Here is a 17,850-nt window from a genome sequence, read left to right as displayed (position 1 = left end):
CTCCAAAAACATTTTTATTCATTTACTTACAGTTAGAATATTTCAATTAAATTTGTATTCAAATCCCTCGCATATAATAAAGTGGCCCTAAGTGTCTTCTTCAAATTCTTCAAAGTCTGACTCTTCGTCATCAGAATGTCCGAATAAAACGTGAAAGTTTTCTTCCGTGACGTCGTCAGCATAAACATCATCCTCTTCGCTGTCGCCGATTGTTGAATCATCTGCTGCTGATTCTTTGTCTTCATAGATGGCATCATCTTCTGATCCATCCATAGCATTACTGATGCCACATTTCAAGAACGACTTTTTGATCATTTCTGGTGGAATTGAGTCCCAAGCTTCCTTTACCCATTTAGTTACTAAATCAATGTCTGGTTTCTTCAAATTCCCTCCTTTTGTTAATTTTACTTCTCCAGAACACATCCACTGCTGCCACATGCTGCGTACTCTGTCCTTGAATGGCTTGTTCAAACAAACATGTAATGGCTGGAGCATCGATGTCAATCCGCCGGGAATAACAGCTAACGTAGTAGCCATTTTCCTGGCTTCATCCTTCACATCCTCTGATGTATGAGCGCGGAACATGTCCCACAGCAAAAGTGACGGCCGTTTACTTTGCCCTGCTCCTGATCGCCTAGCCCACACATCTTGAAGCCACATTTTCGTTCCAGCCTCATCCATCCAGCCTTTGGGGTGTACACGAACAATAATGCCTGCAGGAAATTTTACGTTCTTTGGGAATGACTTCCTCTTGAATATTATCGTTGGGCATAGCTTTGTACCATCTGCCAAGCAAGAGAGGACAACGGTGAAATGGGTTTTTTCATGGCCCGTTGACTTAATAAGTATGGTCTTCTCACCAATACCTGCTACAGTTCGATTCCCCGGCATATCAAATGTCATTGGCGTTTCATCCATGTTACCAATGTTACGGAGTTCAAAGTCATGCCTTTTTCTTTGCTTGATAATAAATTTATGAAAGGAACTGACCTTTTCTTCCAGATCTATTGGCAGCTTCTGCGCGATTTTTGTTCGCTGACGAAGGCACAGCCCATATCTGTTCATAAACCGCGTACAATAGCCAGCCGATGCTTGAAATTTCAACAAAGGCTTACCATCGATCATTAAATACTTTCCTTCTTTTGCCAATTGAAGTGCCCGTAACCGAATGCTCGAACGAGTCACAACGTATTAATTTTGCCTGCATTCCACAATCCAGTCATTCAAGTCCTTTTCCAGTCCACTGAAAGGCGAAAGTCTAAAACGCAATGCTTTCCTAGACTTTGGCATTGCTTGTAGAGAAGACTTATTTTTTCTCCAATCTCTTACAAGTTTTTCGCTAAAGCAAAACTCTCTACCAGCCACAAAATTATTGGTTTCCTCAGCACGCTGAATAACTTTCAGTTTGAACGATGCGGGATACGATGCTCTTGTCTTCTTTTCAGAATTCATGATCGTACCGGTAAGAAGTTTAACTTAATATATTGATCTATTTTACTAATAAACTGCAATTAAATATACGTAGGCTAATAATGCAGAGCATGTGGGGTCATCAAGCTTCTCCAGAAACAATTCAATGCAAATTTAATAAACAGCTGCAAAACGTTGCACCAAATGAATGTTGAGTAGATTGTATTAAATCCATCCATCCATATTCCAACCCACTGAATCCAAACACAGGGTCACGGGGGTTTGCTGGAGCCAATCCCAGCCAACACAGGGCACAGCAGGAACCAATCCCGGGCAGGTTGCCAATCCACCGCAGGACACACACAAACACATCCACACACCAAGCACACACTAGGGCCAATTTAGAATCGCCAATCCACCTAACCTGCATGTTTTTGGACTGTGGGAGGATGTTGTTGATTATTTTTCGGACAATAAGGCGCACTTAAAATCCTTTAATTTTATCAAAAATTGACAGTTCGCCTTGTAATCCGGTGAGCCTTATGTATTAATTCTGGTTGTGCTTACTGACCTCGAACCAATTTTATGTGGTACACGGTGCTCAAAAATCTGTCAAAATGTTTTAGAATGACTTTGGTAAGCTACGAAGCTGCACCGCTTGATGGATTGTTGGAGCATTACAGCTACCGTAGTCAGGAAGTTTACATCAGGAGACCGGATGGCTTTTTCCACAAATCTCTGTCTCTATTGATCTGCGACTCCATGCGCGCCCATCTCACCGATACTGTCAAAATCCAAGTGAAGCAAACTAATTCGGAGCTTGCCATCATTCCGGGTGGATTAACCAAAGAACTCCAACTGTTAGATATCGGTGTCAACAGGTCGTTCAAAGTTAAATTGCGAGATGCGTGGGAGCATTGGATGATGGAAGGTGAGCACACATTCACCAAGACAGGAAGGCAACGCCAGGCGAGTTATGCCACTATCTGCCAATGGATCGTGGATGCCTGGGCTAAGGTATCAGTCTCAAGTATCTTTGAGCTTTCATCACTAAACAGCTAAGTAACAGCAATGAGACTGACTCGGATAATGACGAGAGAGATCCGGGCATGCTTGATGCTGAAATCGCCCAACTGTTTACCTCAGACACTGAGGATGAAGAATTTGATAGATTTGTGGAAGAGGATTGAACTTAAAAAGTGAGTGTATTGTTTTGTATTTTACAGTATGTTACAACTGAGCAATGTTGAGAGTTATTGTGAATGAGTTGAATAAAGTTTGACTTATCGGTTTTGTTTCGCTGAATGCGCTTTATAATCTGATGCGCCTTATGTATGAAAGTAGACCCATTTATTGATATTGCGCTTTAAAATCCGGTGAACCTTATGGTCCGAAATACTGTATGTTTCTGGTTACCGCCATCTACTGGCAGCTAATGGTATGTTTGTTATCCAAAACCTGCAAAAGCTAATGCTCAAATTCAAGTGCGGTATTTCACAGTTTAAAGAATTATTTAATGAAATTAGTGTTGCCCCATGGATAAGTCGACTTTGTGTTTTTGAATGAATTTTAAGGCATACATTTTTCAACTTATACATGAGTATCTACGGTAATAACATTTCCAAAAAAAATGAAATCATCTTGCTACTTCCATCAGCAGCCATGCATGATCATGCTATAAAACAACCTCCACTATGTTTCACACATGATGTGGTATTCATCAGATCATTAGCCATATCTTCACTTTCAAACATTCTGGTATATACTGATCTTAGTTTCTTTTGTCCAAAGAAAATTGTTCCAGAACTAGACAGGCTTTTAAAAAAATGTTTTCTGACAAGGTCTAATCTGTCCTTCCTACGCTTGGTTTACCAATGGTTTGCACCTTGTGGTAATCCCTTTGTCTTTACCTTCATGAGGCCTTCTCTTAATTGTACAGTTTGGCAATGATATGTCTCTCTCTCAGAGAGTATTGTTGTTTTGGCTAAATGTTGTGAAGGTGTTGCTCTTCACCAAGGACAGAATTCTGCAATCATCCAGCACAGTTGTCATCTGTGGTTTTTCAAACCTTCTGGTGTTGTGGAGTTCACCAGTGTGTTCCTTCTTTATAAGAATGTACCAAATGTATGTTTTGAACACTCCTCATGTTTCTGCTCTCTCTCTAAAGGGTTTGTTTTGTTTTCTCAGCCTAATGGACTGTTTTTACTTGTACGGACAGCTCTTTGGACTTCATATTGAGAGTTCACAGTGACAGCTTCCAAATGAAAATTCCACACTTGGGAGTCAATTCCAGACTATTACCTGCTTAATAGTTAATAAAATAATGAGGAAACTGCTCCCACCTGGCTGATACAGCTTGTCAGTTAAATGTGAAAATGCTTTTGTGCCCCTGAAAATGGTGAACAATGTATAAAAATGTCTGTTGTTCCCAAACAGTTTATACAGTATTTTTGTTAAACCCATAATTTAAAGCTGTAAGTCTACACTTTAATCACATAATGATTACTATATTTCAAACCAATTGTGGAGGCGTATAGAGCCAAAATTATGAAAAAATTGTTGTCACTGTCCAAATACTTATGAACCTAACTGTATTTTACGAGCATTAGAGAATGCATGTTATCTGAACTTGTCTCAAGCACAAGAACAAACCTAGTAATATTTTTTTTCCTATTATGGCACACATTTGTCCACACATTTAAAATATTACTTTGCAAGATAACTCAAAAAATATAAAACTGTAAGAATAGAGATATATTTACCCCATCCAGTGCTTCCTCGAAACAAGAGAGCCAGTATTCACGGGCCATAGCATCTTCAGTTAGGTCCACCGTATCAGGAATATATGAAGAAGGGTCAAGCAACAGTGGAAGGTTAACCAGTTGACGGTCAAGCCTATCCATTTCTAACATGTCAAACTGCAGAACAAAAAGAAAATTTTATTAAACAATACCTGTAAGTTTTCTCAATACCGGAGACAAATACACATCACATTACCATTGAACAAAATGTCTTTGGTCAATGGAAAAATGACAATTTTCTGTATGTCGTTTCCTCTTTGCACACTGGTCCTCACAACAAATGTTTTATGTTGCTTGTCTGAGCCCATAATGATTTTTTTCTTCCCTTTTCATTTTCTGGGAACAGAATGGCTTACATAAAGTAACAGAGCTAACTTTATTTATTTATAATTGCCTTGTAACTGTGCAATAGACAAGGTTAGCATCCATGTACTTGTATAAACTGAGCATTTCAAAAAAGAGACTACTATGAAAAGAACATGTAATGCATCTTAAAAAGGTGTAGCATCTTAAAAAGCCTAACAAAGCCGCAATACGGCCTACTAAGCCAAATCTTGAGGGAATGAAAAAAGCAGGAAAAAGATAAAATATTTTAACTTCTAAAGTATAATCTGAAAAGGTGTAACTTGAGTCTTTCTTGTTTGTAATACTGTATTTTAAATGATCTGTGATCAATATGCAACATTTTTTCATTTGTCTCCTGTAGACATTTCATAAGAGTGAAACAAAAAGTATCACTGGTGTTACTTCTAAATGCAATCCAACCAAAGAAACTGATTTCTGATATCAAAAAGAAGCAACATGTTACATTTTCTACTGAGATTCCAAGACAGATTAGTCACTGTTTAAATCTTTTTGTATCCCAGTGGCTCTTAGGTTTATTCCTAGAGCACCCATATAGATGCAGATTTTTATTCCAACTAGTTTCACAAATCAATGAGTTTCTCTAACTTCTAATTTACCCGATTTGTTTAATTATTCATTTAAAAACAGCAAAATATTAAAATGTAAGAAAAAAGAAAACTCACACCACTGTAACAAACATAAATCATTGTTACATTCTAATAAAAATGTTAAAAAATTAGTTTGTACTTTTTGGTATGACACAAAAATAAAAGTGGCGACACAACAGTTGTTTAATGAAAGCAAGACTCCTATTAAAAGCAGACATAAGTAGGAATGAACAGCTGCTGCCATGGTGGTCCATATAACTAAATTTGAGATTTAAGCCTCATCTTACTCAATAACACATTAAGTGAATACAGGTAAAATTCCGTTACAACGAACTACCAGGGACCTAAAAAATATTTTGTTGTAATGAAAATTTAATTGTAATGAGATTCTGTATTGGTCACTATAGTGCTTTCTTTAACTTGCGCCCAGACGTTTGCAATCATTTCAATAGCTTCTTTCTCATTAATTTTAATCTCCTCCTTACCTACAAGTTATGCTGACGAGACTTTTTCTCAGCATTTCTTTGTGATAATACACTTTCAGGGTGTGAATGATGCCCAAATCCAATGGCTGAAGCACTGCTGTGCAATTGGGTGAGAGAAATTCAACATGAATATTATGTAAATGTAGAAGCATGTTGTAAGCAAAACAGTTATCAATCAGGAGCCGAATCATCATTTTCTTTTTCATATTGTGAGGTTTTTGAACTCTTTTGAGAGTTTGGATGCTTTTCAAATGTTGACGCGCAATAAGCAAAATGTATCACTTAAAACCACCGAAAAAAAACACAGAAAAAAAAAAAAATAGTACGAGGAAAGTTTAAAGAAAGAAAAAAAAAAAAGACAATGTTTCTGTTTGGGGAAATCGTTGTGCACAACTGAGCTGCAGCCACAGAACTAACTGCTCTGCGGATGATTCATTCAGGCATTTCAAGATCTTTTGGGCACTACGTTGTATGGAAAGTATCTGCTGAATGTACTTCGTAATAACGAGATTTCTATAGACTCGCGTCATATGAGGAAACTGTCGGACCATAAAAATACTTCGTTGTCATGAAAATTTCGTTGCAAAGATATTCGTTGTAACAGAATTTTACCTGTATGTCAGTATCTGTATACAATTAACAGAGAAAAATCCACAGAAAGTGGTGAATTACAAAGAAAATGGTAAAAGAAAGTTAAAGCTATGGCAAAAATACAAATTTATGAATTTCTTCTAAGTTTAAATATCATACTAATACACTTTTCTGAATGCAAAATAAGAGAAGGAAAAATGCACATTGAAAAATTACTTCAATTGGAATAGTAACTCATTGAGTTACAGAACTGGATTGGATACAAACCTACAGCAATATGCCTACCCCAGCATGTAAACGAAGGATCACTGCTGTAGGCGCATTCTACAGTTTTACTCAAAATCAACAAAATAATTGCCATCTTCAGCTAGCTTTTTCTAATGCAGAGGAACAGAAGCCAACAACCTATGTTGTGCACTGAGTAGAGGGTATGACCAAAGCTTGGATGAGAATTCAGCATATGAGAGGGGACACATTTACACATATCCACTATCACTCATATTCTGCCAATTTAAAGTGGTCACTTAAGGCACGGGTGTCGAACTCCAGGCCTGGAGGGCCGCAATGGCTGCAGGTTTTCTTTCTAACCCTTTTCCTAATCAGTGTCCAGTTTTCACTGCTAATTAACTTCTTTTCCCTCTATTTTAATAGCCCTGTTTTTAATGATTAAGTCTTCTGAATTGATTCTTTTCTTCATTAAGTGACAGCCAAACAGAAATGAGATGTAAAACAAGCCAACAAATGACCAGCTAAACTGGGGCTTCAAAGTCCAACTAATTTCACTCCAACTAGTTCCTTAAGGAGAAGCGAGTTGTTGCTGTTAATTAAACCCATTATTCAATTCCATGGCTTGTTGCTGCTCTCATAGCAGACATTTCCAAAACTATTTATATTCTATTATTTTCTTGATGACCTGAGAGATCAGCCTTACTGAGACCTTCACCTTTCTTTGTTTTCACATTTTGTTTGATGGGTACAGGTGAGCTGGTCATGTGGAGGCTTGTTTTGTGTCTCACTACTGTCTGGCTGCTAATTAAGGGGAAAAAACAACTAAGGGGGCTGAGTCAAGCTAATTAAAACCAAGGCTAAAGAAGTTAATTAGCATAAAAACTGGTTACTAATTAAGAAGATGGTTAGAAAGAAAACCTGCAGCCACCGCGGCCCTCCAGGCCTGGAGTTCGACACCTGTGACTTAAACTCCTGTTTTCATTTGATGACACAACTCAATTCTGTTGCAAAGTTTGCAAGAAATGAACATACTTTTCTAAGTTACAATAAAATCTTAACTAAATATAAAGCAACCTGTAAACTGTACTGGTGTCCCATATTTGATTTCCTCTTCCTTTCTTCCAGGCTCATAAACATGCATGGCATGTTAGTTTGGCAATCTAAATCAGTCCTCTGTGCTACAACCAGTAATGAAAGGCTAAATCCCCTGACGTTTTCTTAACTCGAACTAGAAAATGAGCACTACTTATGACTAGATATAACTTAAAGACCCTTCTTTTTTGGTCACTCTAATCATGCACTGCAATAATTTCACTATAAATTACTTTCTCACAAAGATATTAAAAAGAGCTAAATTTAATGAATTTTACTGGGAAGGTCTCAGTACAGTCAAACAAAAAACAACACTGTATTACATAGAAAGGTCCAATATTGCTCAAATTAGGTTATAAAGAGTTTGAAATGCTCAGTACTTAATTTGCATCTACAAAGCTGGGAACAGTTACATGAATGTGCACAAAGTTGTCTCAAAAATGCAATAACTTCAAAGTCTTAGTCAAATCATACTACTGATTATTAAGAACCTTTCTGTTCATTATTATTTCATAATAGCAACAACACTGGCCAGCTTGTATATGTTTTGATTACACAATACTTAATACAGAAGGAAAGAATACAAGATTATGTTCACAATGCAGCTAAAATTCAGATTTTTTGCAAATTTTTTTTCTTTGAATGTTACAATCCAGTTTACATGCAATTCAATCTGATAAGAATGTTTACATATACAGTATCTATCTCAAATGTGCACTACTTGCATGGCTTAAAAAAAAAAAAAAAATCAGACAAATGTGAACTTAAAATATTATGAATACCAACAGCATGCTGGCTGCTGCACTTCTTAATATTGTTTTCAGTACAGAAGCCCACAACTTTGTCAGCAAAATGGTGGTTTAACCATTTCAGAATGTTGACAGTGATGTTTACTTACTTATGTCATTGTCTGTATTCAAGTCTCTCAGAAAAATACTCTTTGGAAGTGTTTAATTTCCATCAGAAAACTAGTAGCTATTGGGCAGTATTTGCTGGTGACATAAAACTTCAAATTTTTATTAATTCCACATCCTTGCTTTCTTTCCATAGGCACCCTGAGTCAGTATTGTATTCCATCTTGATTTTCAAAGAATACAGCAGATATAATAAAGGTCTCATAAATATTTACGTAAAATTAGATAAGCAGTGTATATTTTAAGAAAATGATTAGTTTAACTTGTTTAAACGCAGGTCACATTCAAATTGCAGGCTTTGGATTTTGTACCAAATATATGAAACCATGGCCAAAAACTGATCTGAAAAGTTCTGATTCTATGTGTTTTTGTTATTTTGTGTTCACACTTTTCAAAAAAGAAGAGATCCATTACATAAGTAAAAAAAAAATCAGACTTTAACTGCTGTGTGAACATACCCTATGAACTAGCATTAAAAAACAGCTTTCAGAGTTTTAATGAAAAGCTCATTTACACATTGACATAAGCAGAGTTACAAACATGGATACTGTAATGTTGAAAATAAAATACTGTACAATTGTATTTTTGATGAACAAGATAAATAGGATGAATGTCTCAACAACATATAAACATTTAAAAATCATTTGCAAATTTATAAATGATCAAAATCACCATGCATCCATCCATAATATACGTGAACTGAAATAAACTTCTGAAAAAGATTCCCAAAAGCCTCTTCCAATGTTTTGTAAATCAGCTAGGAATCTGGAACAGTAAATGGAATTTATCATGAGGGTTTTGAGAATTAAGGAATTCTGGATTGGAACACTGAGAGCTCAGTTACATTGTGGGTATACCATGTAAGTTACTTTGCTAATATCAATTTCACCATTTCTTCCTGATATAATAAAATTCTTTTAACTAACTTATTAATTGCTATAGGGCACATACTATTTGCACAGACATCTTAGTCAGAATTTCAGACCAAAAGATGCAATGGACTATTTACAAACAAATGGAAACAATTAGGAACAGCTCACATAAAAGACAAGACTCAAAAATGGCTTAAACATACAAAACTAAATACAACACAATGGTTTTACTCACAGGAAACTTGAGGGGCATATAAGGCGTAGAGATGAAGAAGGAGGAAAAAAAAGAGGTAAAATTTAGGCAAAATTGAAAAACAACTTGCAGAAAAAAAAACTAAATGCTGAAAAGGCACAGAAAGAAATCACAGGTGAGCATGAATGGCCATGAGGACAGCATACATCTGGATGACCCTCACAATACTTCATCATCTAGTGAATAATGGTGAATCACATGTGGTTGAATATCTTTAGAGGATTAGAGTTTGAAAAATGTTTAAAAAAAAACACTACAGGACAAATATGGGATACCTGACATCGAGAACACAAACGCTGGACTATACAATCACAAACAGAAGAACTGGGGCTGTGGTAGCTCAGAACACCATGCAGATGCAACTTTAGAAAAGTAATCTCATAATTATATGATTTCTAAACCAGCCAAAATGCAACACAATAAAAAAAAGCAATACAGCATTTAAATCTATTTCAGAAAACCATTAGAAAAAAACACACTGGAGTAACATTCAAATAAGAGATACAATTCAAGAATAGTGAATGGTTTAAAAAAAAATATAATACTCATGTTTAATATTATAAGGAGAATGACACTTGATAAACATTAATCATACAGATATCCCATTGAGAAAAAAAAATAAAACCATGAAATCTAAGGAGCAGATCAATACAAAGTGTGCAACAGGAAAAAAGCTAATGCTATAACCATGAAACAATTTTTAGTCAAGCATGTTGCAAGATATGATTTTTTCCGTCTAATGAGTCATTATTTAATCATATGCCTACAAGCTTAACACTAGACACATCGCTGCAAAAAAATACTTCTCCTATATGACTTTCCAAATTTACTGAATATCCTTGACATTTGAATCTAGTAGATTTTTAACCAAAACATACAAAATAAAAGGGAGCATTTTTATATAAAAAAAAAAAGTTTCACAAATATACATTGCATATACTGTATGTTATGCATGCTTTATTTGTGTACGAGTGTCTTTTGTTTGTACTGCATTACTGTCAACTGTTCTGGTGAGAAATGCAAGTAAAAAATTTCATTGTACTATATACACTATGTAGACATGAAAAAACCTGAACCTGACTTTTACCAACCCATTCTAAAATGTATTTTTTTTTCCATAACTCTGATCTAAACTTGTGAGTTTAGAATAGTTGATGTGTTGTATGATCCAGAGACATTTCACCTTCAACTCGCAAGGAGATGGCATGGCATGACATTCACAGTTCCTCAATGGCATTTATGCAACTAAGTGTTCCCCATACCATGACCCTAATTAAAATAATGTTTTATTATTACTATAAAATGTAGAAGAACCTTTTCTGCAGGCAAAACTGGGCCCAGACTATTAGGAAGACAGATTGCTGTCCCAGACTTTCTCCCTTTCAACAATATATCTCGTTTCTGTCGTTTCTACATATCTTTCCTTTCAAGACTAACCAACATTAACTTCTTTTCCACAGTTTCACAATTACTTATTCTGATCATGGTATGATGTGCTCTAGAACCAATGTGGTGACAAATTCACTCTTATTAGGTGTGGCTTTACCTTAGTTAACCCTTAAGCAGTCACTTAGGGATTTCTTTTTTCCACATGAAGGCTGGGTGTTTAACTACCTTTCAAATCAAATCTTGTCGCATACAAAATGTACTGTACATAAAGTACAATACGTAGTGAAATGCTCAGTTGCTCAATGCAAAGCAAGCAAATAAAATGATCTAGAAACTTTAGTAACATCTTTTCTCTCTGACTCTCCTCTACACACTAGAAAGCTCTGCTCAAATCCACAAATATGCATTAATATGCAGACTGGGAGAAATATATTTTGACATTTTATATTAATAAAAATTGCAGACACACAAAAGTACAATACATAATTTAAAATTTGCAAGCAATTATGACTAAGGGCAAAGCAGTATAAGAACACAAATTAATTATGAAAGGAGAGGTCATAAGATTTCAAAGTTTGGGATAATAAAGTTAACGACACACTTTGGCCGCCAACTGAGCACCTTACGCAAATCTATTGTGACAACATATCATGTTTACTGAATAATTAGAATCAACCTGTTGACACAGAAAACTTCCACATAAGTGGCAAGATAACTGAAATTATTAAACAGTTGAAAATTAATTATAGCACTAAAAATCAAGCAACAGCACAACTGACAAACTTAGAACTTACTGGATATCTTTAAAAATGCCTGCTTCATCAATATTCAAAACATGTTACATTTGGCCCACAATGACTGTTAGTTTTCTTAAAGACAAACCTTTGAAGTCCATTTCATATACAAATTACATTTGTATATACAGTAGTTTAGCTGGATCACATTTACATCTGGCATTAAAATACATCTCTGGACGTGATGTGGCCAGTGGAGATTTGATGGACTCCCCATATGTGTACATAGATATGGGATGTAGTAGTCGCTTACTTTTATCAGCGCAACACAGCGCACCACAGCTACTGACCTGTAGTTTGAAAGGAAATAGGCTGCTTGTAATGACCCTACAAGAAAAAGTTAAAAGAAAGTGACAAAGAATTTCAGTTTTCAAGTATGATAGAAAAGATGAGGCAGTCTCATGAAATAGATAGTAACTCAACTTCACAAACCACTGCACAGATTTTTTTTAAACCTGCACAAGCACCAGGGCTGGCCAGCCTTTTGCAGCTACAGTCTATGTGACAGTACTCAACTTCGAGTAATGCAGTATGTTAAATTTGCTGACTGCATTCACTGATCACATTGACAGATCATGTCAATTTACGCAACTGAAAATCACTGTTCATGAGACATTTGCCGACTGAGTCCCGGCCTCCCAGCATAGTTGTGCTCACTGCTTTCGTGACAGCCAATAGCATGCTGCCTGACAGAGTGGGTGCTGTATGAAGGGTTAACAGATATGGCGAGTTCAGCTGCAGTCTAGGTCCTTTTTTCATTCTGTTCATGTACATAAAATACAACAGAAAAAAATTGCATTTTTTATATTTGCAAGGTTCAAAACACGTGTTCCTTATTCCTCATCCCTGCATTCTATGAATTGTACTTGTGGATGAGCATCCAGTGCTTGTCTGTTCTCAAGCAAACAGAGTTTATCCCTATGAATAAAGACAAAATCAAACCCAATAATTGGAGTGAATCGCAGACTAGAGGTAGTGAGTCACTTAGCATTTTACATTAGGCAACCAGCTTAATGGGAGCTCACCAACAACTGCCTCCTCCTTACTAAAATGATGTAAATGAAGGCAAAGACTGAAATTCACTGGAAAAGTTGCATAATGTGACAAGGACTTAACCTGACTGTGGCCACTACCCTGCAAAATTCTTTTGACTTTTCTGATGGCTTGATTGTTGTGTGTGGGGAGAAAATACATTTGCATTTCCACTCATATTAAATGTGGCTAGTGCTGATGGAAATGCTCCAGTATTGAATATAGAAGATAACTTAGCTAATGTAATTACATTATGAAAAAATGCCTGCAGTAACTAATTCTGCATTTAAAAAAATTCTAATTCTTCTCTTTATTTTTACCCCTCTTCTATGTTGGGTCAATGTGTTTGATCAACCTTCTCCAAACAGCTCAGTCCTGCACCTCCTCCCCAGTAAAGCTTTTACTTTTTCTGTTCACATCCACTTTGGCCTCCCTCAACTTCTCTTCCCCTGTAATTCCGTTTTCATCACTCTCTTGCCCACATATTCATTGTCTTGCCTCATATTCATCACATGTCCTTATCACTTCAACCACTTTATGTTCAACCCTCTATACATTTTACTCTCTAAATTTAAAAAATTACTTCTGATTTTATTATCAGAATTACTTAAATAATTTTATGCTTAATTTAAAAAGTAATACTTGAGCCAAGTGAGTAGTAAGCTACTTTTATGATTATCAAAATAGCTGCAGTGACAAATCCTGTATCCTTGTTGTATGTTATGATTAGGAATTTAGGCACTTGTACGAATAATTTTATTGAATAAAACTAAACAGGCTGTTTTTGAAATGGCCTATTAATTGTGTTATGTTTTTAAAAAAAACAGGCAGGGTAATAGTACAAGCTGCAAATATGCTTTTATCAATAAATAGAAGTTCAAAAAAAAAAGTAAGACCTCAAAAAAAGCAAAAGGTAAATAGTATGGCATTTGTAGAGGGATATTGACATTTTCTTGTTGTACACTCGGGTACCTTGTAGAAACAAAGGTTGAGAACCTCTGATCTACTTAAATTCTAATTTAGCCAGAGGTTAGGAAGCTTACTTTCCTCCATGTCTGTAGTAAGCTCCTACAGTCAAGAGATGATCTTCTGCCTCTGCATCTAATGTCAGTATTATGGAATAACACCATTCATCCACTTTGTAAGTTGTTTTGTATAAAAAAAAACTGATTATCTAACGCTGCTCGTTTTCAAATTATATTGCATTAGTGCAATGATGTTTTCTGATTGGTACTATTCAGGTCATAAAATGATTTCTTCAAAATTTCATACATATTTGTCTCTTTCTTTTTTTTCTCCTGGTGCTGCGTTGACATCATGGACCAGAAGGCATGAGCTTATTCAGTGTGAACAGGAACACGCAGCTGGCATGCTTGACCTGGCAACAATCAATGCACATGTACTGTACAAGGCATACATGGTTCCACTGAAAAAAGTGTTCTTTGTTCACCTTGCAGAGGAACTTCGTCATAGCTTCTAACAAGAAAAGGTGATGGAAAAAGAAAAAGAGGATGCAACATCGACAAGCTTCTGTCCTGAAGTACAAAAGAAACACCAACATTACACAAAAATGTGGAGACTGGGCAAGATCAGGAAAAAAAACCCAGTCACTGATTACAACTGCAAGACGACATGCAAATGAATATGAATAATGTTGCATCAGTGCCACAATGTTTTACGAAATGTACAATACAGGTCATAAAATGAATTATTCTAAATATCACATATACCCATGTCTCTGTTTTTTGTCAGTGCAGCTTTGACATCATGGACCATAAGAGGCATACTAATTCAGCGTGAGCAGGAACACTCAATAAAACTGAATAAAAAAAATCAAGTGACATTGAGATACCAAGAAAGCATTCACCAGCGTGTGTGTCAGCTTTAATCCCTCCAGATAAGAGAATTACCAGTTCCACTGTCTCTAAATACCATTCACATCTACAGTTATTCCCAATTTCAGATTTTGGTCGGGGTGTTGTATCGTGATTGTGACTGAGAGAACAAAAGTAAAAAAAACGCTAACTTTTACAAGTACTATAAATTTACACTGGCTGTTACAGACACAAGTCAAATGTATGTGTTGTATAATATTAACAATAACAGCAGATCACTACTCAAAACGGTAAATTTGAGAGGGAGCTGGCTTCGAACTCAAGACTTCTGCATTACAAGTCAGCAGTTCTTACTGCTGCACCACGGAAACCGTCGTATTATCCTTGTACCTTTTCTGAAAGTGTTTATTTGATATTTGGACTTCAGCCTTCACACATTATACAGTTCATGTCTACATTTTGTCATTTCTTACTAAAACATGAAAAACATTTCTGTTTTAACAATGTATTTACATAGATTGTTGTAGCACGGAACACACATGAAATTATTTACTCTATACAACTCTAGGTACAGTGCCCTCCACAATTATTGGCACCCCTGGTTAAGATGTGTTCTTAAGCTTCTAATACATTATTTTATTTTACCAAAAAAATAGGCTCACAAAAAAAAAAATAAAAAAAAAATACTCCAACCTTTAATTGAAGAGCATTTATTCATTTGGGAAAAAAACCCACATTAAGAACTACCTTTTTTACATGAAATCATGTGTGCCACAATTATTGGCACCCTAACAATTCCTATAAAATAAAAGTAATTAAAGCATTTTTGTAATTTCTAGTTTAGTTTTTAAAGTTGATCAGAGTAAATTGGAACTTTTAATTAGTAATTAATCAATGACTCCTTGCGTCCCTGGGGTATAAATATGACATGACACAGAGTCCTATTGCTCTTAGCCACTCTTCAACATGAGAAAGATAAGAGCACATGCTGTTCAAGTAAGGCAGGTAGTGACTACAAGAAAATAGCTACTCGCCTAAACCTGCCTGTATCTACAGTCAGAGGAATAATAAAGAAGAGTAAAACGACGGGAACAGTGACAAACAAGGCTGGACGTGGACCCAAGTTTATCTTGCCACCACCCACTGTGAGGAAGATGGTAAGAGAAGTAAAAAAAAATCTCCAAAGCTCAGTGTTAGAGAACTGCACCAAAGAGTGGCATCCTGGGGTCACAAAGTCTCCTTGACAACCATAAGATGCTATCTCCATGCCAACAAGCTGTATGGGAGACATGCAAGGAAAAAATCTTTTCTCACCTACAATCACAAACGTAAAAGTCTGGAGTTTGCTAAGCGGTACTGGGGCTTCAACTGGGGCTGTGTGCTTTGGTCAGATGAGACTAAAATCAAGCTTTTTGGCAACAAACATTCTAAGTGGGTCTGGTGTGAATCTAAGAATGAGTATGCGGAAAAGCACCTTATGCCCACTGTAAAGTATGGTGGAAGATCTATGATTTTGTGGGGCTGTTTCTCTTCCAAAGGACCTGGGAACCTTGTTAGGGTGCATGGCATCATGAACTCCTTGAAATACCAGGACATTTTAAATCAAAATCTGGTGTCCTCTTCCAGAAAGCTGAAGATGACCCTAAACATATGGCAAAATCTACACAAAAGTAGCTCAGAAAACACAAAGTCAAGCTCCTTCCATGGCCATCTCAGTCCCCAGACCTCAACCCCATTGAAAACCTGTGCGGTGAGCTGAAGAGGAGAGCGCAGAAGAGAGGACTCTGGACGATCTAGAAAGATTGTGCAAAGAGGAATGGTCAAAAATCCCTGTCTCTGTATTCTCCAACCTTGTGAAATGTTATAGGAGAAGATTAAGTGCCGTCTTGTTGGCAAAAGGGGTTGTACGAAATATTAAGAGTAGGGGTGCCAATAATTGTGGCACACATGATTTCATGTAAAAAATGTATTTCTTAATGTGGAATTGTTTTCACAATTAATAAATGTATTTCAATTAAAGGTTGGATTTTTCTCTTTTTTGTGTTGTGAGCCTTTATTTTTTGGGAAAAAAAAGAATGTATAAGAAACCTAAGAACACATCTTAACCAGGGGTGTCAATAATTGTGGAGGGCACTATAGCTCACTCCAAGATAATCAAGGCTTGAGCTGGGAGAACTTCTTACCCTTTGTGCGGTGGTGGGGGAGATGGTATAGCAGGCTGCTTGTTGCTTGTCTTGATCAACACATTTACAAGACAAAAGACACTGACAGAGAGGTGTGAAGGGATTTAAGGTGGGCCAGAATTACGACATTTTTTGTAGGCTTTGGTAATTCTAGTGTTAAAACCTTTCTATATGCAATTTTCAGCTAATTCAAACTATTGCTGCACAACCCATTACAAGAACTAGAAAGTATAGCCACATAGATCCTATGTTTAAATCTTTATGCCGGCTTCCACTTATGCTTAACGCTGGTTTCAAAATCATCCTCCTTCAATATAAAGCATTAAATGGCAAAAGCCCTGCTTACTTATTTGAACGTATCATTATTTACAAACCACAGCGAGCATTAACATCTCAATAAGCTAGTCTTCTAAAGACTCCAAGGATTAATAAAATAACAGCAGGAGGTCGGGCTTTTAGCTACAGACACCCACACTGTGGACTGATTAGAATGCTTATGAAAGAGATACCCCTTTGGCCTCAGCTTTTAAATCTATGCTGCTAACTCATAACCTTAGTCTAGTGTACCCTGATTAGAGCTGCTGATTAGCTGTGCATAACTCATTTACTTTTGCATTCTAAGACATTAATTATGAACTATTATTAACCCTCTTCTATTCTGTTTCACTTCTTGTTGTCCTGTTGTGGCACTTGTGCGATTGCTCTACTTCCATTCTCTTTTCCTGTTCATAAAGACATCTGCAATATTGGGAACCAAGGAATCAAATGATGTAAAGATTCCGTCATTATATTAGATGACCCAGCACTGGGGGTAGTAGGTGGCCAGGACTGTGACTGTAGGCTGGACAATATGGCAAAAAAATAAAACCCAGATTTTAAAAATGCATGCATGATTTACAATGTCTTTCAATATTTCAACACAGAAATGATTTTCAACAACTCCTGAGGGTGGGAGGTGGGGGAGACAAAACAAAACAAGACAGTTGTCCACAATTTGAAAACTTAAAATAAAACTATA

At 36.3% G+C, this 17,850-nt stretch overlaps 1 protein-coding gene across 5 annotated transcripts in view; it reads right to left on the bottom strand.

The window, feature by feature from the left end:
* Positions 1-17,850, bottom strand: part of pank4 (pantothenate kinase 4 (inactive)) — a 146,389-nt gene that overhangs the window by 73,735 nt on the left and 54,804 nt on the right. For 3 of the 5 annotated variants that reach the window (XM_039756151.1, XM_039756152.1, XM_039756155.1), the window contains exons 10-11: positions 9,582-9,587; positions 4,173-4,328 (exon numbers count right to left, since the gene is read on the bottom strand). In XM_039756151.1, coding sequence (XP_039612085.1) covers positions 4,173-4,328; positions 9,582-9,587 — 162 coding nt within the window. The remainder of the gene's footprint in view (positions 1-4,172; positions 4,329-9,581; positions 9,588-17,850) is intronic. The other 2 variants (XM_039756153.1, XM_039756154.1) reach the window with 1 other exon arrangement.

The sequence above is a fragment of the Polypterus senegalus genome, chromosome 6 (genome assembly GCF_016835505.1).
Source record: "Polypterus senegalus isolate Bchr_013 chromosome 6, ASM1683550v1, whole genome shotgun sequence".
Classification (NCBI taxonomy): Eukaryota; Metazoa; Chordata; class Cladistia; order Polypteriformes; family Polypteridae; genus Polypterus; species Polypterus senegalus.
Note: the sequence above shows the minus strand (reverse complement) of the source record. Positions and strands in the feature narration are given on the sequence as shown.